At 45.0% G+C, this 25,412-nt stretch overlaps 1 protein-coding gene across 1 annotated transcript in view; it reads right to left on the reverse strand.

The window, feature by feature from the left end:
• Positions 1–25,412, reverse strand: part of LOC112267452 (calsyntenin-2-like) — a 458,120-nt gene that overhangs the window by 68,436 nt on the left and 364,272 nt on the right. The window contains exons 6-8 of the mRNA XM_042297584.1: positions 19,388–19,573; positions 14,687–14,944; positions 14,296–14,417 (exon numbers count right to left, since the gene is read on the reverse strand). Coding sequence (XP_042153518.1) covers positions 14,296–14,417; positions 14,687–14,944; positions 19,388–19,573 — 566 coding nt within the window. The remainder of the gene's footprint in view (positions 1–14,295; positions 14,418–14,686; positions 14,945–19,387; positions 19,574–25,412) is intronic.

Genomic DNA, 25,412 nt, shown 5'->3' on the forward strand with positions numbered 1-25,412 from the left:
ATGTTAAGCAGCAGAATAATATTGTTGTAGGACGTAAGGACGTATCTGGAGAGCCATTTTCTCAGACTGGGGGGGAGATGCCCAGTACGAGTGATGGGGTACAGGAAGGGGATAATGCAGAGCTTGTCTACCAGGTAGCGGCGGAGATGCCTGGTACAAGTAATTGGGTACAGGAGTGGGTTCAGGTGGGGCTAGTCTCCCAGGTAGTAGAGGAGATGCCTGGTACGAGTGATGGGGTGCAAGTGGGGAGTGTTGAGAGGGATGTAGCAGAGAGAGGTCTGTGGCCTCAGTTGAGGAGGATCAGGAGAAGGATATGGATATCTCTCTTGATATAATAGCAGCTGGTAAGGACTCATTTTATGATCTAGAGGAGGTAAATGGGTTCCTGGATCAGACTTTTGGGAAATCTGTCATATAGGCATATTTTTAAAATGTTGATAAGTTTGTGAGGTCCGCTGTGATGTTACAGAAGACGGTGGGGTTAGACCGCTGGGGTTAGACCGCTGGGGTTAGACCGCTGGGGTTAGACCGCTGGGGTTAGACCGCTGGGGTTAGACCGCTGGGGTTAGACCGCTGGGGTTAGACCAGTTGAGTGAGATGAAGGGTTTTCGCTTGAATAAAAGGTAGTGGGGAAACATGGTCAGGTTCAGAGAACATTATAAAATGATGATGATCATGCCTCATAGGGTGTTCTTTTCTCTTTGTCTGGTTTCTTCTGCTTTTCCTTTCTCTTTTCTATATGGAGGTACTAAGGGTAGGCTATTTCAATATTAATTGGGGAAGGGACAGGAATACGAGAGTTTGGGTATTAGAAGTAATAAAACAGAAAAGGCTTGATACAGTGTTTCTACAGGAGATGGTACTAATTTTAGTGCTGGGGTGGCAATGTTGTTTTCCTCAGACTTAGGGGTGAGTGTGGTATCTTAAACGCAGCAAAAAAAGAAATGTCCCTTTCTCAGGACCATGTCTTTCAAAGACTATTTCTACAAATCCAAATAACATCACATATCTTCATTGTAAAGGATTTAAACACCGTTTCCCATGCTTGTTCAATGAACCATAAACAATTAAATCAAATCAAATCAAATTTTATTTGTCACATACACATGGTTAGCAGATGTTAATGCGAGTGTAGCGAAATGCTTGTGCTTCTAGTTCCGACAATGCAGTAATAACGAGCAAGTAATCTAACTAACAATTCCAAAAAAACTACTGTCTTATACACAGTGTAAGGGGATAAAGAATATGTACATAAGGATATATGAATGAGTGATGGTACAGAGCAGCATAGGCAAGATACAGTAGATGATATCGAGTACAGTATATACATATGAGATGAGTATGTAAACCAAGTGGCATAGTTAAAGTGGCTAGTGATACATGTATTACATAAGGATGCAGTCGATGATATAGAGTACAGTATCAACGTATGCATATGAGATGAACAATGTAGGGTAAGTAACATTATATAAGGTAGCATTGTTTAAAGTGGCTAGTGATATATTTACATCATTTCCCATCAATTCCCATGATTAAAGTGGCTGGAGTAGAGTCAGTGTCATTGACAGTGTGTTGGCAGTAGCCACTCAATGTTAGTGGTGGCTGTTTAACAGTCTGATGGCCTTGAGATAGAAGCTGTTTTTCAGTCTCTCGGTCCCAGCTTTGATGCACCTGTACTGACCTCGCCTTCTGGATGACAGCGGGGTGAACAGGCAGTGGCTTGGGTGGTTGATGTCCTTGATGATCTTTATGGCCTTCCTGTAGCATCGGGTGGTGTAGGTGTCCTGGAGGGCAGGTAGTTTGCCCCCGGTGATGCGTTGTGCAGACCTCACTACCCTCTGGAGAGCCTTACGGTTGAGGGCGGTGCAGTTGCCATACCAGGCGGTGATACAGCCCGCCAGGATGCTCTCGATTGTGCATCTGTAGAAGTTTGTGAGACAAGCTTTTGGTGACAAGAGGCGCTGCTGCGCCTTCTTCAGCCTCCTGAGGTTGAAGAGGCGCTTAAAACTGCGCCTTCCTCACGATGCTGTCTGTGTTTTGAGTGGACCAATTCAGTTTGTCTGTGATGTGGTAATCAAGCCTAGGAACTTAAAACTTGCTACCCTCTCCTCCAGTGTTGAGGATCAGCGGGGAGGAGATGTTGTTGCCTACCCTCACCACCTGGGGGCGGCCCGTCAGGAAGTCCAGTACCCAGTTGCACAGGGCGGGGTCGAGACCCAGGGTCTCGAGCTTGATGACGAGCTTGGAGGGTACTATGGTGTTGAATGCCGAGCTGTAGTCGATGAACAGCATTCTCACATAGGTATTCCTCTTGTCCAGATGGGTTAGGGCAGTGTGCAGTGTGGTTGAGATTGCATCGTCTGTGGACCTATTTGGGCGGTAAGCAAATTGGAGTGGGTCAAGGGTGTCAGGTAGGGTGGAGGTGATATGGTCCTTGACTAGTCTCTCAAAGCACTTCATGATGACGGATGTGAGTGCTACGGGCGGTAGTCGTTTAGCTCAGTTACCTTAGCTTTCTTGGGAACAGGAACAATGGTGGCCCTCTTGAAGCATGTGGGAAGAGCAGACTGGTATAGGGATTGATTGAATATGTCCGTAAACACACCGGCCAGCTGGTCTGCGCATGCTCTGAGGGCGCGGCTGGGGATGCCGTCTGGGCCTGCAGCCTTGCGAGGGTTAACACGTTTAAATGTCTTACTCACTTCGGCTGCAGTGAAGGAGAGACCGCATGTTTCCGTTGCAGGCCGTGTCAGTGGCACTGTATTGTCCTCAAAGCGGGCAAAAAGTTATTTAGTCTGCCTGGGAGCAAGACATCCTGGTCCGTGACTGGGCTGGGTTTCTTCCTGTAGTCCGTGATTGACTGTAGACCCTGCCACATGCTTCTTGTGTCTGAGCCGTTGAATTGAGATTCTACTTTGTCGCTGTACTGGCGCTTAGCTTGTTTGATAGCCTTGCGGAGGGAATAGCTGCACTGTTTGTATTCAGTCATGTTACCAGACACCTTGCCCTGATTAAAAGCAGTGGTTCGTGCCTTCAGTTTCACACGAATGCTGCCATCAATCCACGGTTTCTGGTTAGGGAATGTTTTAATCGTTGCTATGGGAACGACATCTTCAACGCACGTTCTAATGAACTCGCACACCGTATCAGCGTATTCGTCAATGTTGTTGTCTGACGCAATACGAAACATCTCCCAGTCCACGTGATGGAAGCAGTCTTGGAGTGTGGAGTCAGCTTGGTCGGACCAGCGTTGGACAGACCTCAGCGTGGGAGCTTCTTGTTTTAGTTTCTGTCTGTAGGCAGGGATCAACAAAATGGAGTCGTGGTCAGCTTTTCCAAAAGGGGGCGGGGCAGGGCCTTATATGCGTCGCGGAAGTTAGAGTAACAATGATCCAGGGTCTTTCCACCCCTGGTTGCGCAATCGATATGCTGATAAAATTTAGGGATTCTTGTTTTCAGATTAGCCTTGTTAAAATCCCCAGCTACAATGAATGCAGCCTCCGGATAAATCGTTTCCAGTTTGCAGAGAGTTAAATAAAGTTCGTTCAGAGCCATCGATGTGTCTGCTTGGGGGGATATATACGGCTGTGATTATAATCGAAGAGAATTCTCTTGGTAGATAATGCGGTCTACATTTGATTGTGAGGAATTCTAAATCAGGTGAACAGAAGGATTTGAGTTCCTGTATGTTTCTTTCATCACACCATGTCACGTTGGCCATAAGGCATACGCCCCCGCCCGTCTTCTTACCAGAAAGATGTTTGTGTCTGTCGGCGCGATGCGTGGAGAAACCCGCTGGCTGCATTGCGTCTCTCCAGTTAGCCATGTTTCCGTGAAGCAGAGAACGTTACAGTCTCTGATGTCCCTCTGGAATGCTACCCTTGCTCGGATTTCATCAACCTTGTTGTCAAGAGACTGGACATTGGCAAGAAGAATGCTAGGGAGTGGTGCACGATGTGCCCGTCTCCGGAGTCTGACCAGAAGACCGCTTCGTTTCCCTCTTTTTCTGAGTCGTTTTTTTTTTTTGGTCGCTGCATGTGATCCACTCGGTTACACTGGTTGTAAGGCAGAACACAGGATCCGCATCGCGAAAAACATATTCTTGGTCGTACTGATGGTGAGTTGACGCTGATCTTATATTCAGTAGTTCTTCTCGGCTGTATGTAATGAAACCTAAGATGACCTGGGGTACTAGTGTAAGAAATAACACGTTAAAAAAAACAAAAAACTGCATAGTTTCCTAGGAACGCGAAGCGAGGCGGCCATCTCTGTCGGCGCCGGAAGTATGAGTGTTATTGAACATGCACCTGTGGAACGGTCGTTAAGACACTAACAGCTTACAGACGGTAGGCAATTAAGGTCACAGTTATGAAAACTTAGGACACTAAAGAGGCCTTTCTACTGACTGCTCATCTGTGTGAACGTGCCTTAGGCATGCTGCAGGGAGACATGAGGACTGCAGATGTGGCCAGGTCAATAAATTGCAACGTCTGTACTGTGAGATGCCTAAGACAGCGCTACAGGGAGACAGGACGGACAGCTGATCGTCCTTACAGTGGCAGACCACGTGTAACAACACCTGCACAGGATCGGTACATCCGAACATCACACCTGTGGGACAGGTACAGGATGGCAAAAACAACTGCCCGAGTTATACCAGGAACGCACAATCCCTCCATCAGTGTTCAGACTGTCCGCAGTAGACAGAGAGGCTGGACTGAGGGTTTGTAGGCCTGTTGTAAGGCAGGTCCTCACCAGACATCACCGACAACAAAGTCGCCTATGGGCATGAACCCACTGTCGCTGGACAAGACAGGACTGGCAAAAAGTGCTCTTCACTGACGAGTCGCGGTTTTGTCTCACCAGGGGTAATGGTCGGATTCACGTTTTTCTTCGAAGGAATGAGCGTTACTGTACTCTGGAGCGGGATCGATTTGGAGGTGGAGGGTCCGTCATAGTCCGAGGCGATACGTCACAGCATCATCGGACTGAGCGTTTTGTCATTGAAGGCAATCTCAGCACTGTGCTTTACAGGGAAGACATCCTCCTCCCTCATGTGGTACCCTTCCTGCAGGCTCATCCTGACATGACCCTCCAGCATGACAATGCCACCAGCCATACTGCTCGTTCTGTGTGTGATTTCCTGCAAGACAGGAATGTCAGTGTTCCAGCAAAGAGCCTGGATCTCAATCCTATTGAGCACGTCTGGGACCTGCTGGATCGGAGGGTGAGGGATAGGGCCATTCCCCCCAGAAATATCCGGGAACTTGCAGGTGTCTTGGTGGAAGAGTGGGGTAACATCTCACAGCAAGAACAGGCAAATCTGGTGCAGTCCATGAGGAGGAGATGCACTGTAGAACTTAATGCAACTGCTGGCCACACCAGATACTGACTGTTACTTTTGATTTTAACCCCCCCTTTGTTCAGGGACACATTATTCCATTTCTGTTATTCACATGTCTGTGGAACTTGTTCAGTTTATGTCTCAGTTGTTGAATCTTGTTAAGTTCATACAAATATTAACACATGTTAAGTTTGCTGAAAATAACTGCAGTTGACAGTGAGAGGACATTTCTTTTTTTGCTGAGTTTACAACAGAGATTGTCAAGGGTCGGGTTTTAATGGTCAAGGCGGATGTTACCTTGTTTTTAAAAATGTTTATGCTCCTAATGAGGGTACAGAGCGTATTGCTGTATTTGATCAAATAAAGGAAACCGTAAGACAGTGTGACCAAGAGGTGTGTATGGTTTTAGGGGGAGACTGGAACTGTGTGACCAAGAGGTGTGTATGGTTTTAGGGGGTGACTGGAACTGTGTGACCAAGAGGTGTGTATGGTTTTAGGGGGCGACTGGAACTGTGTGACCAAGAGGTGTGTATGGTTTTAGGGGGTGACTGGAACTGTGTGACCAAGAGGTGTGTATGGTTTTAGGGGGTGACTGGAACTGTGTGACCAAGAGGTGTGTATGGTTTTGTGAACAAGAGGTGTGTGGGGTGACTTTTAGGAACTGGAACTGTGACCAAGAGGTGTGTATGGTTTTAGGGGGTGACTGGAACTGTGTGACCAAGAGGTTTTAGTGACTGGAACTGGTTTTATGGGGGGAGACTGGAACTGTGTGACCAAGAGGTGTGTATGGTTTTAGGGGGAACTGTGTGACTGGAACTGGAACTGTGACCAAGAGGTGTGTATGGTTTTAGGGGTGACTGGAACTGTGTGACCAAGAGGTGTGTCTGGTTTTAGGGGTGACTGGAACTGGGAGGTGTGTATGGTTTTAGGGGTGACTGGAACTGTGACTGGAACTGTGTGACCAAGAGGTGTGTATGGTTTTAGGGGGTGACTGGAACTGTGTGACCAAGAGGTGTGTATGGTTTTAGGGGGTGACTGGAACTGTGTGACCAAGAGGTGTGTATGGTTTTAGGGCGACTGGCGTTTTAGGGGCGTGACTGGAACTGTGTGACCAAGAGGTGTGTATGGTTTTAGGGGGTGACTGGAACTGTGTGACCAAGAGGTGTGTATGGTTTTAGGGGTGACTGGAACTGTGTGACCAAGAGGTGTGTATGGTTTTAGGGGTGACTGGAACTGTGTGACCAAGAGGTGTGTATGGTTTTAGGGGGTGACTGGAACTGTGTGACCAAGAGGTGTGTAGGTGTGTATGGTTTTAGGGGGGTGACTGGAACTGTGTGACCAAGAGGTGTGTATGGTTTTAGAGGGTGACTGGAACTGTGTGACCAAGAGGTGTGTCTGGTTTTAGGGGGGTGACTGGAACTGTGTGACCAAGAGGTGTGTATGGTTTTAGGGGGTGACTGGAACTGTGTGACCAAGAGGTGTGTATGGTTTTAGGGGGTGACTGAACTGGAACTGTTTTAGTGACCAAGAGGTGTGTATGGTTTTAGGGGGTGACTGGAACTGTGTGACCAAGATGGTTTTAGGGGGTGACTGGAACTGGTTTTATGGTTTTAGGGGGTGACTGGAACTGTGTGACCAAGAGGTGTGTATGGTTTTAGGGGGGGACTGGAACTGTACTGTGGATTTTACAATTTGCCTATCTGATCTATTAACTGAGTTTGAGCTTTCTGATATGTGGAGAGTAAGGGATGCAAAAGTTAGGCGGTACACATGGTTAAAAGTTAATGAAGGTGGTGTCAGTGCAGCAAGGTTAGACAGGTTGTATGTATCTGATCACTACTGCAGTAGGGTTGGAAGATTAGACAGGTTGTATGTATCTGATCACTACTGTAGTAGGGTTGGAAGGTTAGACAGGTTGTATGTATCTGATCACTACTGTAGTAGGGTTAGAAGGTTAGACAGGTTGAATGTATCTGATCACTACTGTAGAGGGGTTGGAAGGTTAGACAGGTTGTATGTATCTGATCACTACTGTAGAGGGGTTGGAAGTTTAGACAGGTTGTATGTATCTGATCACTACTGTAGAGGGGTTGGAAGGTTAGACAGGTTGTATGTATCTGATCACTACTGTAGAGGGGTTGGAAGGTTAGACAGGTTGTATGTATCTGATCACTACTGTAGTAGGGTTAGAAGGTTAGACAGGTTGTATGTATCTGATCACTACTGTAGTAGGGTTAGAAGGTTAGACAGGTTGAATGTATCTGATCACTACTGTAGAGGGGTTGGAACGTTAGACAGGTTGTATGTATCTGATCACTACTGTAGTAGGGTTGGAAGGTGTGACATCACTCCTGTGGGTTTCTCTGATCACCATAATGTGTCTGTTGATATTAACTTGTCCTGTCCACGAAGCTCATCACCTTATTGGTACTTTAATGTTAAATTGTTACTTGATGTCATGTTTTGTGAAAAATGGAGGGTTACTAAATGGAATTTTGAGTCCTTCAGACAATGGTGGGAGGTTGGGAAGGCCCAAATACAAGTGTTTCTTCAACAGTATACTGCTCTGTCTCGTATTGAAGTTAATGAGACTATCAGGGCCCTTGAACAGGACATCAAATCTATTGAATTGATATTGCTCAGTCAGAATGACCCCGGACTAGTCAAGAACTTACAGAGACATGAACTGAGGTAGTTTCTACATGAAAGAGTGAAGGGTGCCTTGATTAGGTCTCGCTTTGCTACCCTCAAGGATATGGATGCTCCTAGCACTTTTTTTATATAACCTAGGGCAGTCGACATTACAATGCAAACTGATGGTCTGCCTTCATAACCTGATGGGAAGGTGACCACGGATGACAGTGAAATGCACCAACATGCTGTGGACTTCTACTCTGCCCTCTATACGGCGGAGGTTTGTGATTCTCTGTGTACTGAACAGCTGTTACATGGACCTCCTCAACGGGGCCCCGAGCAGAGAGTTGATTTGGACTCTGACATTTACTCTCCAGGAGCTGTCTACAGCAGTTATGCAGCTCTCATCAGACCGAGCACCTGGCATCGATGGTTTACCATCTGAGTTCTATAAGCAGTTTTGGGGGTATTGGGGGAGGTTTATGAAATGGTGTGTGAATCTTTTCATGAGGGTTCTCTTCCTGTATCCTGTCAACGTGCGGTGCTTTCATTGTTGCCAAAAAAAGGGGGATTTGGCTCTTCTAAAAAATAGCCGACCTGTTGCATTGCTGTGTGCAGAATATTGAATAAATAAAAGAGAGATGGAGAGGAGTGTGGGGACAGAGAGAGATGGAGAGGAGTGGGGGAGGCAGAGAGAGATGGAGAGGAGGGGGACACAGAGAGAGATGGAGAGGAGTGGAGGGGGACAGAGAGAAGGAGAGGAGTGTGGGGACAGAGAGAGATGGAGAGGAGTGTGGGGACAGAGAGAGATGGAGAGGAGTGTGGGGACAGAGAGAGATGGGGGACAGAGAGAGGGAGGGGGACAGAGAGAGATGGAGAGGAGGGGGACAGAGAGAGATGGAGAGGAGGGGGACAGAGAGAGATGGAGAGGAGGGGAGGGGGGAGAGGAGACAGAGAGAGATGGAGAGGAGTGGAGGGGGACAGAGAGATGGAGAGGAGTGGAGGGGGACAGAGAGAGATGGAGAGGAGTGGAGGGGGACAGAGAGATGGAGAGGAGTGGAGGGGGACAGAGAGATGGAGAGGAGTGTGGGGGACAGAGAGAGATGGAGAGGAGTGTGGGGACAGAGAGAGATGGAGAGTAGTGGGGGACAGAGAGACAGAGAGAGAGATGGAGAGGAGTGGGGGGACAGAGAGAGATGGAGAGAAGTGGGGGGACAGAGAGAGATGGAGAGAAGTGGGAGGGACAGAGAGAGATGGAGAGAAGTGGAGACAGAGAGAGATGGAGGGGGACAGAGAGAGATGGAGAGGAGTGGAGGGGGGACAGAGAGAGATGGAGAGGAGTGGGTGGGGCAGGGAGAGATGGAGAGGAGTGGGTGGGGTAGGGAGAGAGAGCTCTCAGATCCTCTGTCAGAACAGGGGCTTAGGAGGACAGAGAGGGAGAGAGGAGAGGGAGAGAGGAGAGGGAGTGTAGAAGAGGCCCTTCAAAGACTAAAACACACATGACGGAGTGTGTGTGTGTTTGTCTGTGTGTGTTCTGTATGTGTGTGTGTTTTGTGTTCTGTGTGTGTCCTTGTATGTGTGTGTGTGTGTTCTGTGTATTTCTTCTGTGTGTGTGTGTGTTCTGTGCGGCCAGTTGGTGCAGTCGACATTAAATCAAAGTTTAAAAACCTCCCTCTAGACAATGTCTGGCAATACAGTGTTTTGTGTGTTTACATAAGGGAAATGTCCCCCAACGTCACCCAGACACAGAGAGAATGAAAACTAGAGGGAATTTATAGGCCTAAAGCTTGCTGTCATTTACAAGGATGATTTGATGGTGATTAAAAAAACAAAATAAAAAACACCCCACATCAGCAAATCAGGAACCACAGATCGTCCACATCTAAATGGTGCCCCGAAGACATTCATTTTACTGAATCAACATCACATTTAAGAAAGCTTGGCTCGACAGAAAATCGGTGAGAGAGAAATGGAACTCCCAAAAATACTTATATTTCTGTCTCAAACACTCCCCCCCATGGTCTCTCTATCCCATCTCTTTCTCCCCTCTCTCACTCTCTCTCTATATCTCTCTCTCCATCCTTCAGGCCTGCGGGCCTGATGATGTTTTGAGACATAGAAGCTCTGTTAATATGCTGTTGTGTTAATTACAATGTCACTCTCACTGACACTCTGCTTCTTCATGACAGCACGACTGTTATCAGGTAGTGTTATAAGGTAGTGTTATCAGGTAGTGTCAACAGGGAGTGTTAACAGGGAGTGTTAACAGGGAGTGTTATCAGGTAGTGTTATCAGGTAGTGTTATCAGGTAGTGTTAACAGGTAGTGTTATCAGGTAGTGTTATCAGGTAGTGTTAACAGGTAGTGTTAACAGGGAGTGTTAACAGGTAGTGTTATAAGGTAGTGTTATCAGGTAGTGTTATCAGGTAGTGTTATCAGGTAGTGTTATCAGGTAGTGTTAACAGGTAGTGTTAACAGGTAGTGTTAACAGGTAGTGTTATCAGGTAGTGTTAACAGGTAGTGTTAACAGGTAGTGTTAACAGGTAGTGTTATCAGGTAGTGTTAACAGGTAGTGTTATCAGGTAGTGTTATCAGGTAGTGTTATCAGGTAGTGTTAACAGGGAGTGTTAACAGGTAGTGTTAACAGGTAGTGTTATCAGGTAGTGTTATCAGGTAGTGTTAACAGGGAGTGTTAACAGGTAGTGTTATCAGGTAGTGTTAACAGGTAGTGTTATCAGGTAGTGTTAACAGGTAGTGTTAACAGGTAGTGTTAACAGGTAGTGTTAACAGGTAGTGTTAACTGGTAGTGTTATCAGGTAGTGTTATCAGGTAGTGTTATCAGGTAGTGTTAACAGGTAGTGTTAACAGGTAGTGTTAACAGGTAGTGTTATCAGGTAGTGTTATCAGGTAGTGTTAACAGGTAGTGTTAACAGGTAGTGTTAACAGGTAGTGTTAACAGGTAGTGTTAACAGGTAGTGTTAACAGGTAGTGTTAACAGGTAGTGTTAACAGGTAGCGTTAACAGGTAGCGTTAACAGGTAGTGTTAACAGGTAGTGTTATCAGCTAGTGTTAACAGGTAGTGGTAACAGGTAGTGGTAACAGGTAGTGGTAACAGGTAGTGGTAACAGGTAGTGGTAACAGGTAGTGATAACAGGTAGTGATAACAGGTAGTGTTATCAGGTAGTGTTCACAGGTAGTGTTATCAGGTAGTGTTCACAGGTAGTGTTCACAGGTAGTGTTAAAAGGTAGTGTTATCAGGTAGTGTTAACAGGTAGTGTTAACAGGTAGTGTTAACAGGTAGTGTTAAAAGGTAGTGTTAACAGGTAGTGTTAACAGGTAGTGTTAACAGGTAGTGGTAACAGGTAGTGTTAACAGGTAGTGTTAACAGGTAGTGGTAACAAGTAGTGGTAACAGGTAGTGGTAACAGGTAGTGGTAACAGGTAGTGTTAACAGGTAGTGTTATCAGGTAGTGTTAACAGGTAGTGTTAACAGGTAGTGTTATCAGGTAGTGTTAACAGGTAGTGTTAACAGGTAGTGTTAACAGGTAGTGTTAACAGGTAGTGTTAACAGGTAGTGTTAACAGGTAGTGTTAACAGGTAGTGTTAACAGGTAGTGTTAACAGGTATTGTTAACAGTTAGCCTTAACAGGTTGTGTTAACAGGTAGTGTTAACAGGTAGCCTTAACAGGTAGTGGTAACAGGTAGCCTTAACAGGTTGTGTTAACAGGTAGTGTTATCAGGTAGTGTTATCGGGTAGTGTTAACAGGTAGTGTTATCAGGTAGTGTTAACAGGTAGCCTTAACAGGTTGTGTTAACAGGTAGTGTTATCAGGTAGTGTTATCGGGTAGTGTTAACGGGTAGTGTTAACAGGTAGTTTTAACAGGTAGCCCAAACAGGTAGTGTTAACAGGTAGTGTTATCTGTTAGTGTTTACAGGTCGTGTTAACAGGTAGCCTTAACAGGAAGCATTTACAGGTAGCCTTAACAGGTAGCCTTAATTGGTACTGTTATCAGGTAGCCTTAACAGGTAGTGTTAACAGGTAGCCTTAACAGGTAGCGTTATCAGCTAGTGTTAACAGGTAGTGTTAAAAGGTAGTGGTAACAGGTAGTGTTATCAGGTAGTGTTCACAGGTAGTGTTAAAAGGTAGTGTTATCAGGTAGTGTTATCAGGTAGTGTTAACTGGTAGTTTTAACAGGTAGCCCAAACAGGTAGTGTTATCAGGTAATGTTATCAGGTAGTGTTATCAGGTAGTGTTAACAGGTAATGTTATCAGGTAGCCTTAACATGTAGTGTTAACAGGTAGTTTTAACAGGTAGCCCAAACAGGTAGTGTTATCAGCTAATGTTATCAGGTAGTGTTATCAGGTAGTGTTATCAGGTAATGTTATCAGGTAATGTTATCAGGTAGTGTTATCAGGTAGTGTTATCAGGTAGTTTCAACAGGTAGTGTTAACAGGTAGTGTTATATGTTCGTGTTAACAGGTCGTGTTAACAGGTAGCCTTAACAGGAAGCATTTACAGGTAGCCTTAACAGGTAGCCTTAATTGGTACTGTTATCAGGTAGCCTTAACAGGTAGTGTTAACAGGTTGTGTTAACTGGTTGTGTTAACAGGTAGTCTTAACAGGTAGTGTTAACAGGTAGTGTTAACAGGTAGTGTTAACAGGTAGTCTTAACAGGTAGTGTTATCAGGTAGTGTTATCAGGTAGTGTTATCAGGTATTGTTATCAGGTAGTGTTAACAGGTAGCCTTAACAGGTAGTGTTATCACGTAGTGTTAACTGGTAATGTTAACAGGTAGTGTTATCAGGTAGTGTTATCAGGTATTGTTATCAGGTAGTGTTATCAGGTAGTGTTATCAGGTATTGTTATCAGGTAGTGTTAACAGGTAGCCTTAACAGGTAGTGTTATCACGTAGTGTTAACTGGTAATGTTAACAGGTAGTGTTATCAGGTAGTGTTATCAGGTATTGTTATCAGGTAGTGTTATCAGGTATTGTTATCAGGTAGTGTTAACAGGTAGCCTTAACAGGTAGCCTTAACAGGTAGCGTTAACAGGTTGTATTAACAGGTAGTGTTAACAGGTAGTATTAACTGGTAGTGTTAACAGGTAGCCTTAACAGGTAGTGTTAAAAGGTAGTTTTAACAGGTAGCCCAAACAGGTAGTGTTATCAGGTAATGTTAACAGGTAGTGGGGGGGTAGTCAAATTGACAGCAAGAAGTTTGATTAGTTTTTAGCCTAATAACATTTAATTCAGTTGGGAAAGTATGGTTTATCTACCCTCCAATCCCAGAATGTGTAATCTTGCCTTTAAAAACTCTTATCAAAGTCAGTTTTGGGGTCAATTCCATTTAAATTCCAGTCAATTCAAGACTTACATGGAAATTCCAATTCTCTTTAATGGTTTTCAGTTACAAAAATGTCCAATTGAAGTTTTGTTTATTTTTTAGAATTGACTGGAATTAAAATGGTATTGGCCCCAACCCTTGCCCCAGTTCTAACCAAGCTGGCTAATTTAGACAGAACTGGGCACAAAGGAGCAAGAAATAGACACGGGAAGAGTAACTAGATGACTCCAGTTGAGAGAGATGTGGAGAGACAGGCTGCCATGTCTTGTCTAACTGTGTTCTGTTCCGGAATGTTACAGAACTTCTTCAGACAGTGACTCACAAGAGGTCAACCCCAGTCACAAGGTGACGCTCTGACCCCCTTTCCTTCCTCCAATCACAGCCAGTGATCTGTCCTCAAATTACCCAGCAGCCCCCGCACTCTGCCTCTCACCGACCCCGCCTCAGCTGCACGTCTCTTTTGTGCAAACAGAGAGCTGCGTTCAGGGTCTGGAGACTGACAGTTAGGGTGACCTGGCAGACCTTGAGACAGACTCACCTCTTCAGGCGAGAGGGAGCTGCTGCTGTCACACATCCACACACTGTACATGGACACACACACACACGTCAGCCCGCTAGGCTTGGCCAAGAGCCAGTGTATCTCCAGACAAACATATCCTCACCACCATCTCCTGTTCATCCCCAGAGGAAACGCACGTGCACACACACACACACACACTGGTGAAGGAAATCTTTTCAATATATAGATGGTCTTCATATGTCTAGGTCTAAAACAGTCTCAACTGCTCTGTGCATCGAGGCTTTTAGAGAGGTTCTGGGATGATGGACTTTAGGTGTTGTGGTCAGTTCAGGCCATTTGAACATCACATCATGTTTCATAGACAGCACACTCGTAAGGACAAGTTGTCCCTCTTTAGTGGTACATTCCATTACAAATGAATATCACGGATGGACACAGCCTACTGTGTAGCCTACCTGATCCAGTTTCCAGTGGAACTCTGCAGGTCTGAAGGTGTCCACCTGGATGAAGTCTCTCCGGAGCAGGAAGACCAGGCGACAGTTATGGACGTAAAGGGAGTAGTGGTGTCTGTTCATCTCTGGAGAGGGGATGAGGAAAGAGAAGAGCACGTCAAGGTAACACAGCTTCCCTAAAATTACCACAATCTTTGACTTAAGACACCTTCTCTTAAGTGAAGATAAACCCATTCATGTCAGTAGACCACACCCCTTATTGATAGGTCACACCTACCACCATTAGAACACATCCATTCAATGTTTCCGCCCCTCTCCACACAGCCCTTCCCAGTCTACTTCTCTCCCAGCCACACCTCTCTCTTCCCTCCCAACTTCCTTCCCCTCTTCTAACCTGTCTTATCAGAGTTGCAGAGCAGGGTCTCTTTCTCCGCCCTCAGTCCAGGATTGGGTCCATGCTTCATCCACGTGGCGATGGTGAACTGATCAGTCAGGTTCTGTGGTACCACCTGGTCCGGAATCTTCGCCGCTTGCCGCCCGTCAAACCGGAAGATGAGGTCGCTGTCCCGCTCACTGTCTGTCACCAGGGACGCCGTCCAATTGGTGGAGGCGCTGGGGGCGGGGAGAAGGTCTGTGCTGCCCGACGAGGCCCCTGGGTAATTGTTGCCATGGGAACAGATAGGGAAGCCCAACAGCAAAGAAATAGAAATCAACACAGATATACAGAAGGTTCAGACTGACCTTGGCTATGATCACTTATGAACAAGCCAAACGCCCAGGCTTAATGTATAAATCGATGTTCAGAGATTGATAGTGGATGTGAGTATTGATTTGTGACAAATGAAACAGACTTTCAGAGGTAGGAGTGGATGAAAGACATCATAAGAAATGGCCATGCCATGCCTACAGTACATACTGCTTTATCTATCCCCGTGGACACTAAGAAACCTACAGAACACCATAGTAAAGCAAAGAAAGAAGGGATGGCTGGAATTAATTTCATGTTCTGTGTTTATATCGAGTCATAATTCCCCACACAGCCAATCAGACAAGCTATTACAAAGGAGAGACTGTTTTTTGATCCTTTCACAGGAAAATAAAAACCGATCAGTCAAAACTCCTGTTAAATCAATTTATCCTCTTTCCCTTTCTCCCCCTCTCTCATTCTCCCCTTCCTCTCTCTCTCTCTCTCTCTCTCTCTCTCTCTCTCTCTCTCTCTCTGTATGTGTTTTCTAAGCTCACTCCATCATTCTCAACACCTTTTTTTCCTGAAAGATTCTTGTTTTGTTAATGTCTTCTTGATAAACATAATTCTCGCCTTGTCACAGACAGTGCTCCTCTGCAGCACTAACATGTCCCCACTAAGATACAGCTCTATTGACTTTTGTGCCCTCCCATTATAATAGTGAAGGTCTTAAGTAATGCCTTGTTACACAGCCATAGCACATTAATAAATGGTTTATAACAGCTATGACACAGTGATGGTGGTACCTCAAACACAGCAAGGCTCCAAAGAAACCACATTGATACAATATGATCCATCGCTCTGCTATATCTCTCCATCCAGACAGACAATTGAAACATGCATCTGTTCATTTTATGCGAATAACAGGACATTAGAGTATTAATTCATGTTTTTTTTCCCCTGCCTGTCTTTAAAGTCTGTTTCTCCCCGACTGCTGTTCATGACTTGCAGTGATTAGATTCTGGGAGCTCCCGACAAAATGTTCTTGTGCTGACGTAGCTTCCAGAGGCAGTTTGGAGCTCGTAGTGAATAGATGCGCGGCGCGGTGCGGCGCGGTGCCCTGCCACCACCGCCGCCGCCACCACCACCGCCACCACCGCCACCGCGGCCACCGCCACAGCTGCCACCGCCACAGCCGCCACCGCGGCCACCCCCGCCACCACCATCGCCACCATCGCCACCACCATCGCCACCACCGCCACCACCGCCACCGCGGCCACCGCCACAGCTGCCACCGCCACAGCCGCCACCGCGAAATAGCCACCCCGCCACCGCCGCCACCACCATCGCCACCACCGCCGCCACCGCCACAGCTGCCACCGCCACAGCCGCCACCGCGGCCACCCCGCCACCGCCGCCACCACCATCGCCACCCCCGCCACCGCCGCCACCACCATCGCCACCACCGCCGCCACCATCGCCACCACCATCGCCACCGCCGCCACCACCATCGCCGCTTTATCTATCCCCGACACTAAGAAACCTACAGAACACCATAGTAAAGCAAAGAAAGAAGGGATGGCTGGAATTAATTTCCACCATCGCCACTGCCACCGCGCCACCACCGCCACCGCCGCCACCGCCGCCACCGCCGTCACCACCGCCACCGCTGCCACCACCGCCACCGCTGCCACCGCCGCCACCGCCGCCACCGCCGCCACCGCCGCCACCGCCGCCACCGCTGCCACCACCACCATCGCCACCACCACCATCAGCCGCCACCGCCGCCACCGCCGCCACCACCGCCACCGCTGCCACCGCCGCCACCACCACCATCGCCGCCACCGCCGCCACCGCCGCCACCACCACCATCGCCACCGCCACCGCCGCCACCGCCACCACCACCGCCACCGCCGCCACCGCCGCCACCGCCGCCACCGCCGCCACCGCCACCGCCACCGCCACCGCCACCGCCGCCACCACCGTCACCATCACCACCGCCCACAATTCTGTTTGCAGATGTCTTTGTACATTATCTCAAATTGATTGTGCTTTAAAAAAGCAATTACAATTGATTCTATTTGGTATCAGATGATGATTATGGGAGGCTTTGAAAAGGCTCTTTAGCGGTAAACCATTCATACAGAGGGAACTGGGAGGGAGAGGGTGAGGGAGGGAGTTATCCATTCAGATAAGGGTCTGACGATGGCTTCCTCCACCCCCCACCACCACCATACCTCGCTGTGTGCAGAATGAAAGCTTTAGCGGCTCCGTTAGAGCTGATGTTTCTTTGTCATGTTCTCTGCACAAACACTGAGGTGTAGACAGGCTCTTCACTGAGGAGACAGCTAGCTCAAGCTAATACTTTCTCTCTGTCACGTCATTAACAGCAGCAGAGCTTCATTTAACACAGCTTTACCAACAGACAAGAGAAAAAAAACCTGGTCTGGGGAGTTTAACTGGTGGTTTTATTAAGTTCTCTACAGTCTGATGATTTTTGGAGTGGCTCTCTTCTGTTATGCAACGAATATCTAATTGTAAATAAAGTGCAATGCTTCGACTAACTTATGGCCATTTATAGAGAAATACACTATACAGAAGTATGTGGACACCGCTTCAAATTAGTGGATTTGGATTTCAGCCAAACCCGTTGATGACAGGTGTATAAAATCACCCACACAGCCATGTAATCCCCATAGACCAAACATCGGCAATAAAGTGGCCTTACTGAAGAGCTCAAGGACTTTCAATGTGGCACCATCATAGGATGCCACCTTTCCAACAAGTCAGTTCGTCAAATTTCTGCCCTGCTAGAGCTGCCCTGGTCAACTGTATGTGCTGTAATTGTGAAGTGGAAACGTCTAGGAGCAGCAACAGCTCAGCTGCAAAGTGCCACACAAGCTCACAGAATGGGCCCACAGAGTGCTGATGCACATAGCTCGTAAAAATCATCTGTGCTCGGTTGCAACATTCACTACGAGCTCCAAACTGCCTCTGGAAGCTACGTCAGCACAAGAACATTTTGTCGGGAGCTTCATGAAGTGGGTTTCCATCAGTGTTGTAAAGTACTTAAGTAAAAATACTTTAAAGTACAACTTAAGTCGTTTTTTAAAACTTTTACTTCTACTTCACTACATTCCTAAAGAAAATAATATACTTTGTTTGTAAATGATGCTGAGTGTTGGGAGTGTGCCCCTGGCTATACATTTCTTACGTCCGTTGTTGGAATGAGACCAAGGTGCAGCGTGGTAAGCGTACATCTTTCTTTCTTTATTAATTTTGATGAAGAGAAAAAAAAAAAGACACACGACCGTCAAGTTCTGCAGGCTATACAGCAACTAACAAAATCAAGATCCCACAAACTCAGGTGGAAAACAGGCTGCCTAAGTATGATTCCCAATCAGAGACAACGATAGACAGCTGCCTCTGATTGGGAACCATACCTGGCCAACAAAGAAACAGAAAAACTAGAATTCCCACCCAAATCACACCCCGACCTAACCAAATAGAGAAATAATAAGGCTCTCTAAGGTCAGGGCATGACAAAATGAATTAATAATAAATAAAATGGTGCTGTCTGGTTTGCTTAAAATATAAGGAATTTTTTACTATTTATTTTTTTACTTTTGATACTTAGGTATATCTTAAAAATTACATTTACTTTTGATACTTAAGTATATTTAAAATCAAATACTTTTTTTTACTCAAGTAGTATTTTACTGGGTGAGTTTCAACTTTTACTTAGTTTTACTCAAGTATGACGATACAGTACTTTTCCCACCAATAGTTTCCATGGTTTCCAGCAGCCACACACAAGCTTAATATCACCATGCACTATGCTGGAGTGGTGTAAAGTTCGCCGCCATGGACACTGGAGCAGTGGAAACGCGTTCTCTAGAGTGATGAATCACACTTTACCAGGAGAATGCTACCTGCCCCAATGCACAGTGCCAACTGTAAAGTCTGGTGGAGGAGGAATTATGGTCTGGGGCTGTTTTTCATGGTCTGGGCTAGGCCCCTTAGTTCCAGTGTAGGGAAATCGTAACGCCACAGCATACAATGACATTCTAGACGATTCTGTGCTTCCAACATTGTGGAAACAGTTTGGAGAAGGCCCTTTCCTGTTTCAGCATAACAATGCCCCTGTGCACAAAGCGAGGTCCAGACAGAAATGGTTTGTCGAGATCGGTGTGGAAGAACTTGTCTGGCCTGCACAGAGCCCTGACCTCAACACCATCGAACACCTTTGGGATGAATTGAAATGCCGACTCCCAGATGAGCGAAGGCTGTTATAGCAGCAAAGGAGGGACCAACTACATATTAATCCCATGTTTTTAGAAGGAGATCTTCGACTAGCAGGTGTCCACATACTTTTGGTTATGGAGTGTATGTATCCCATGAGGTACGTACCACAGAGTTTCTGCAGGGACTTCTCCGAGTAGGTCTCCCGGTCGCAGCCCTTCCCAATATGGCTGGTCTGTAGCTCTACCGTGGTCCTCACTGAGGAGAGAAGCCCTCCACAAGTCTCCAGATTCATCTTGGGAAACAGCTGTTTGCTGCCTGTGCCTGGCTCATAGTCCACTCTTTTGTCCCAGCCTAGGAAAGATACAAGACACAATTGTTAGAAATGGGGGTTATGTGTGTGTGTGTGAGAGAGAATGAGAGGGAGAGAATAAGAGCGATCTTGGGGTGTTAAAATGTGGTCCATTGAGCAGAACAACAGGTGACAACAGGCATTGTCTGATCTATTCTTGTTTCAGATTATGTTAACTTCTACTCGTTTCTCCAGATTTCCGTGTGATTTTCACAATGCATGTTCTTGTGTCCATTCCTGCCTTATAGGTCCCCCATAAAAATGTGACAGCCCATTTCAGAGTTTTATGCAGTCAATAAAATGTCTAATAATGTGAGTCAATGGCGCTATCCACTGTACATTTCTGGGCTCACTAAATCACTATGACATGAATAAAATGTAGAGAGTGTTCAACCAGACCATTTCTCTCACAGTTCAGTGTGTGTGTGTGTGTGTGTCTTCTAATCACCTTGGTTACTACATGCTCTTGTGTGTACAGTATGGTGTGTGTGTATTTGTGTGTTTTTCAGTTTGGGTATTTTGAGATGCACTGCATTTCTATGTGTGTGTGTATGTGTATGTGTGTGTGTGTGTGTGTGTGTGTGTGTTAATGTGTGTGGTGCGCTGTGTGAATTCGTAGTGTCTATTCAGCAGTGTGTGTAAGAGAAACAGGCAGACAGAGAGAGGCAGGTAGAACAAACCAGGCAGGCAGAGCTGAACATAAACCTGAGCTGAAGGCAACACTGATTGGATAAGAAGGGAATCAACTAATCGCTGCCCTCTGGACTGTTACATCTGTCATGTTCACTTCCTCAAACACACACACACACACACACACACTCATTTATTCTGCATTTCTTGCTTTTTATCAGTTCAAAAAATGACCTTGGCAAGTTATATTCCTCATCATATATTAGTGCTGAGTGATTGGTGCTATTTGATTTTGGTTCAGTTTCGGTTAGATTCTAAAAAAAAATATTCAGATGTTGTATAGAATACCTTAGCTTTATTTGAGGACTTTATTATTTAATTCCAAATCATCATCTCATTTCTATAGAGCTGCTGCCTATGCTGTCTGAAAAAAACAATATTTTAGTAGTTCTTCAATGTAAATAAGACATACTTTTATGACTTCTAAATACAAACTAGGCCTACAGTAGATCATGTATTCACAGGTAGAGATTGAATTGAATGTGGATAACAGACATATACAACAAAATGTACAATGTGGACCCAGAGGATATCACTTGAAAATACTAATTAAAACGATTGTATCCCATGTAGCCCTTGATGGTAAAAACAATAACACATATAATGATTAAAAGACAAGACAAAATTACACACAACCATAAATACATTCATTTATATTGACATCCTAAAAAGTGTCACTATTCACAGCACTTCTCCCAAACCTTAAAAATCAACAATATTTCATTTCACATTAAAGCAATCTATTAATTGCACATCATACCGATCCTTCAAATAAATACACCTGACCAGCAGTAGGGGGCACAAGGCGGAGTGGAGTGGTTTCTCTTACTTAGACAACCTTGTCCAAATGAAAATATCTGCCTGCTTTTTAAAGGTTCATTTCGGTTAATCACTCAACACACAATACATTCATATTCCTGCTCATAAAGGTTCCTATATAGACTCATTACGACATGACCATACTCATATAGAGGATGATTGAGGTCAGTGATGGCAATGCGGTGAATGTGGGGCCTTACAGGGACTCTGTGTGACTGAGCTGTTCCATTTGTGTTCCTGCTAAATAATTTACTTCTATTCATGAGGCACGGCATGGTGCCGCTGCTCGCTCTGCCTTGCACCGTGCTACAAAAGAAACCACGTACACACAGACACACACACAAACACAGACAGAGACACACAAACAAACACACACCGCGAATCATTCTGTTAGCGGTAGTGTGAGTTTCCGGTAATAGGAAGCTATTCTATCGCTGCAGAGATCTTTATTTTCCACAGTATGCACACTGCAGGACTCACTGAGGGAGAGAGGAGAGTGCAATGTAGTGAACATTATGCCATAATCCAGTCCGTGTATTCACACTGTGGGATTCCAGTTCCATGGCGGGAGGCATATGCTATGTGAACTATGTAATGGAGTGATATGCTATGTGAACTATGTAATAGAGTGATATGTCATGTGAACTATGTAATGGAGTGATATGACATGTGAACTATGTAATAGAGTGATATGTCATGTGAACTATGTAATGGAGTGATATGTCATGTGAACTATGTAATGGAGTGATATGTCATGTGAACTATGTAATGGAGTGATATGTCATGTGAACTATGTAATGGAGTGATATGTCATGTGAACTATGTAATGGAGTGATATGTCATGTGAACTATGTAATGGAGTGATATGTCATGTGAACTATGTAATGGAGTGATATGTCATGTGAACTATGTAATGGAGTGATATGCCACGTGAACTATGTAATGGAGTGATATGACATGTGAACTATGTAATGGAGTGATATGTCATGTGAACTATGTAATGGAGTGATATGACATGTGAACTATGTAATGGAGTGATATGTCATGTGAACTATGTAATGGAGTGATATGTCATGTGAACTATGTAATGGAGTGATATGTCACGTGAACTATGTAATGGAGTGATATGTCACGTGAACTATGTAATGGAGTGATATGTCATGTGAACTATGTAATGGAGTGATATGCCATGTGAACTATGTAATGGAGTGATATGTCATGTGAACTATGTAATGGAGTGATATGTCATGTGAACTATGTAATGGAGTGATATGTCACGTGAACTATGTAATGGAGTGATATGTCACGTGAACCATGTAATGGAGGAGTGATATGTCATGAACTATGTAATGGAGTGATATGTCATGTGAACTATGTAATGGAGTGATATGCCATGTGAACTATGTAATGGAGTGATATGTCATGTGAACTATGTAATGGAGTGATATGTCATGTGAACTATGTAATGGAGTGATATGTCATGTGAACTATGTAATGGAGTGATATGTCATGTGAACTATGTAATGGAGTGATATGTCATGTGAACTATGTAATGGAGTGAATGCTATGTGAACTATGTAATGTGAACTATGTAATGGAGTGATATGACATGTGAACTATGTAATGGAGGAGTGATATGCCATGTGAACTATGTAATGGAGTGATATGCCATGTGAACTATGTAATGGAGTGATATGCCATGTGAACTATGTAATGGAGTGATATGCCATGTGAACTATGTAATGGAGTGATATGTCATGTGAACTATGTAATGGAGTGATATGTCATGTGAACTATGTAATGGAGTGATATGTCATGTGAACTATGTAATGGAGTGATATGTCACATGAACTATGTAATGGAGTGATATGCCATGTGAACTATGTAATGGAGTGATATGACATGTGAACTATGTAATGGAGTGATATGACATGTGAACTATGTAATGGAGTGATATGTCATGTGAACTATGTAATGGAGTGATATGACATGTGAACTATGTAATGGAGTGATATGTCATGTGAACTATGTAATGGAGTGATATGACATGTGAACTATGTAATGGAGGAGTGATATGACATGTGAACTATGTAATGGAGTGATATGACATGTGAACTATGTAATGGAGTGATATGACATGTGAACTATGTAATGGAGAGTGATATGCCATGTGAACTATGTAATGGAGTGATATGACATGTGAACTATGTAATGGAGTGATATGACATGTGAACTATGTAATGGAGTGATATGACATGTGAACTATGTAATGGAGTGATATGACATGTGAACTACATAATGGAGGAGTGATATGACATGTGAACTACATAATGGAGTGATATGACATGTGAACTACATAATGGAGGAGTGATATGACATGTGAACTATGTAATGGAGGAGTGATATGACATGTGAACTATGTAATGGAGTGATATGACATGTGAACTACATAATGGAGGAGTGATATGACATGTGAACTACATAATGGAGGAGTGATATGCCATGTGAACTACGTTGGCCTCTTTGGGTATAGCAAGCTAATCCCCCTCTCCCTGCCACCCCCTTTCCTCCTTCAACTAGGTTGCTGTGGTCTGAGAGACGTCGTAAATTCCTGAGAAGACCCTGCCACATGGCCACATAGTAGAGAGAGAGAGTAAATTTTCATAGAGGACAAAGGAAATCCTTCCACCTCACAGAACTCGAGGTACGAACACATTTCATGTTCCGGAGAAAGTATAAAAGGCCGGTGAAGAATCCAGCTACAAACTGGTGCGTTTGTCACAACTTGGGGAAGCTCATGGGAGACGGTGTGGCCACATTACCATAACGCTGTTTATATAATAGCCTCAAATATGAGGTTTACATCTAATTGCTGTATAAGATGAATGAGTGAGTATGATACTGTTTGTATAATTGTGTAATATGATTTTGGACTGTTTGTTGAAGAAAAATACAATTCCCTTTTGATTTGAACTAAATCAGAGGACCGCCCCTGGGCCCAGTTAGGGTCAGGCCTCCTGGGACAGCCCTCTTCGGCCCTTCTGAATAAATCCCCCACTCGGGTTTTCGATCAGCAGACTGAACTTACCTCAATTACGAGATGGCTAAAGGTTGCAGACCATGTTTTTCTCCATTAGGAGGACAAAGGTTGTAGACCATTGCTGAATCTTTTAACCATACCACGTGGTTAAACTCTTAGACTATCGATACCGACAGAAAAATAACAAGTCTTTGATATTAATGCATTTCTGTGAATTACTTAGTTAGTAATAAATCAATGATTTAAGACAATTGATGTATGGATGAAATAGTGAAGACTGGGTTCGTGCAGATAACCAACAATTTACAACGTTTGGAATGAGACTAACGTGAGGTAAAGTAAATAATTCATTAATCGAAGACTAATTGATCAGATAAAATATCTGAAAATTATTTTAGGAAATGATAACTTTGTAATCTGAATATTTTTCCTTGGTGCCCCGACTTCCTAGTAATTATGGTTACATGATTAATCAGTCTAATAGCGTAATAACTAATTACAGAGAATCTTTGATAAAAACTATCAGTCTTCAGTTAATGATAGTAAAGACACGACAACTGTAATACACTGACTCATACCAAGGACGTTACAGTGTAATACACTGACTCATAATGTATATGTTACACTGTAATACACTGTGGGAGAGGGAGAGTGGAGGGAGAGTGAGATACTGTATAGAGGAGGGAGAGGGAGAGACTAGAGAGAAGGAGGGAGAGGGAGAGACTGTAGAGAGTAGGGAGAGTGAGATACTGTAGAGAGTAGGGAGAGTGAGATACTGTAGAGAGGAGGGGGAGACTGTAGAGATGAGGGAGAGTGAGATACTGTAGAGAGGAGGGAGAGTGAGATACTGTAGAGAGGAGGGAGAGTGAGATACTGTAGAGAGGAGGGGAGACTGTAGAGAGAGGGAGAGAGATAGAGAGAAGGGAGAGGAGATACTGTAGAGAGGAGGGAGAGGGAGAGACTGTAGAGAGGAGGGAGAGTGAGATACTGTAGAGAGAAGGAGGGAGAGGGAGACTGTAGAGAGAAGGAGGGAGAGGGAGAGACTAGATAGAGAGGGAGGGAGGGAGAGACTGTAGAGAGGAGGAGAGGGAGAGACTGTAGAGAGAAGGAGGGAGAGTGAGATACTGTATAGAGAAGGAGGGAGAGAGATACTAGAGAGAGAAGGAGGGAGAGGGAGAGACTGAGAGAGGAGGGAGAGGAGAGACTGTAGAGAGAATGAGGGAGAGACTGTAGAGAGAAGGAGGGAGAGTGAGATACTGTATAGAGAAGGAGGGAGAGGGAGAGACTAGAGA

This window comes from Oncorhynchus tshawytscha, linkage group LG14 (assembly GCF_018296145.1).
Source record: "Oncorhynchus tshawytscha isolate Ot180627B linkage group LG14, Otsh_v2.0, whole genome shotgun sequence".
Classification (NCBI taxonomy): Eukaryota; Metazoa; Chordata; class Actinopteri; order Salmoniformes; family Salmonidae; genus Oncorhynchus; species Oncorhynchus tshawytscha.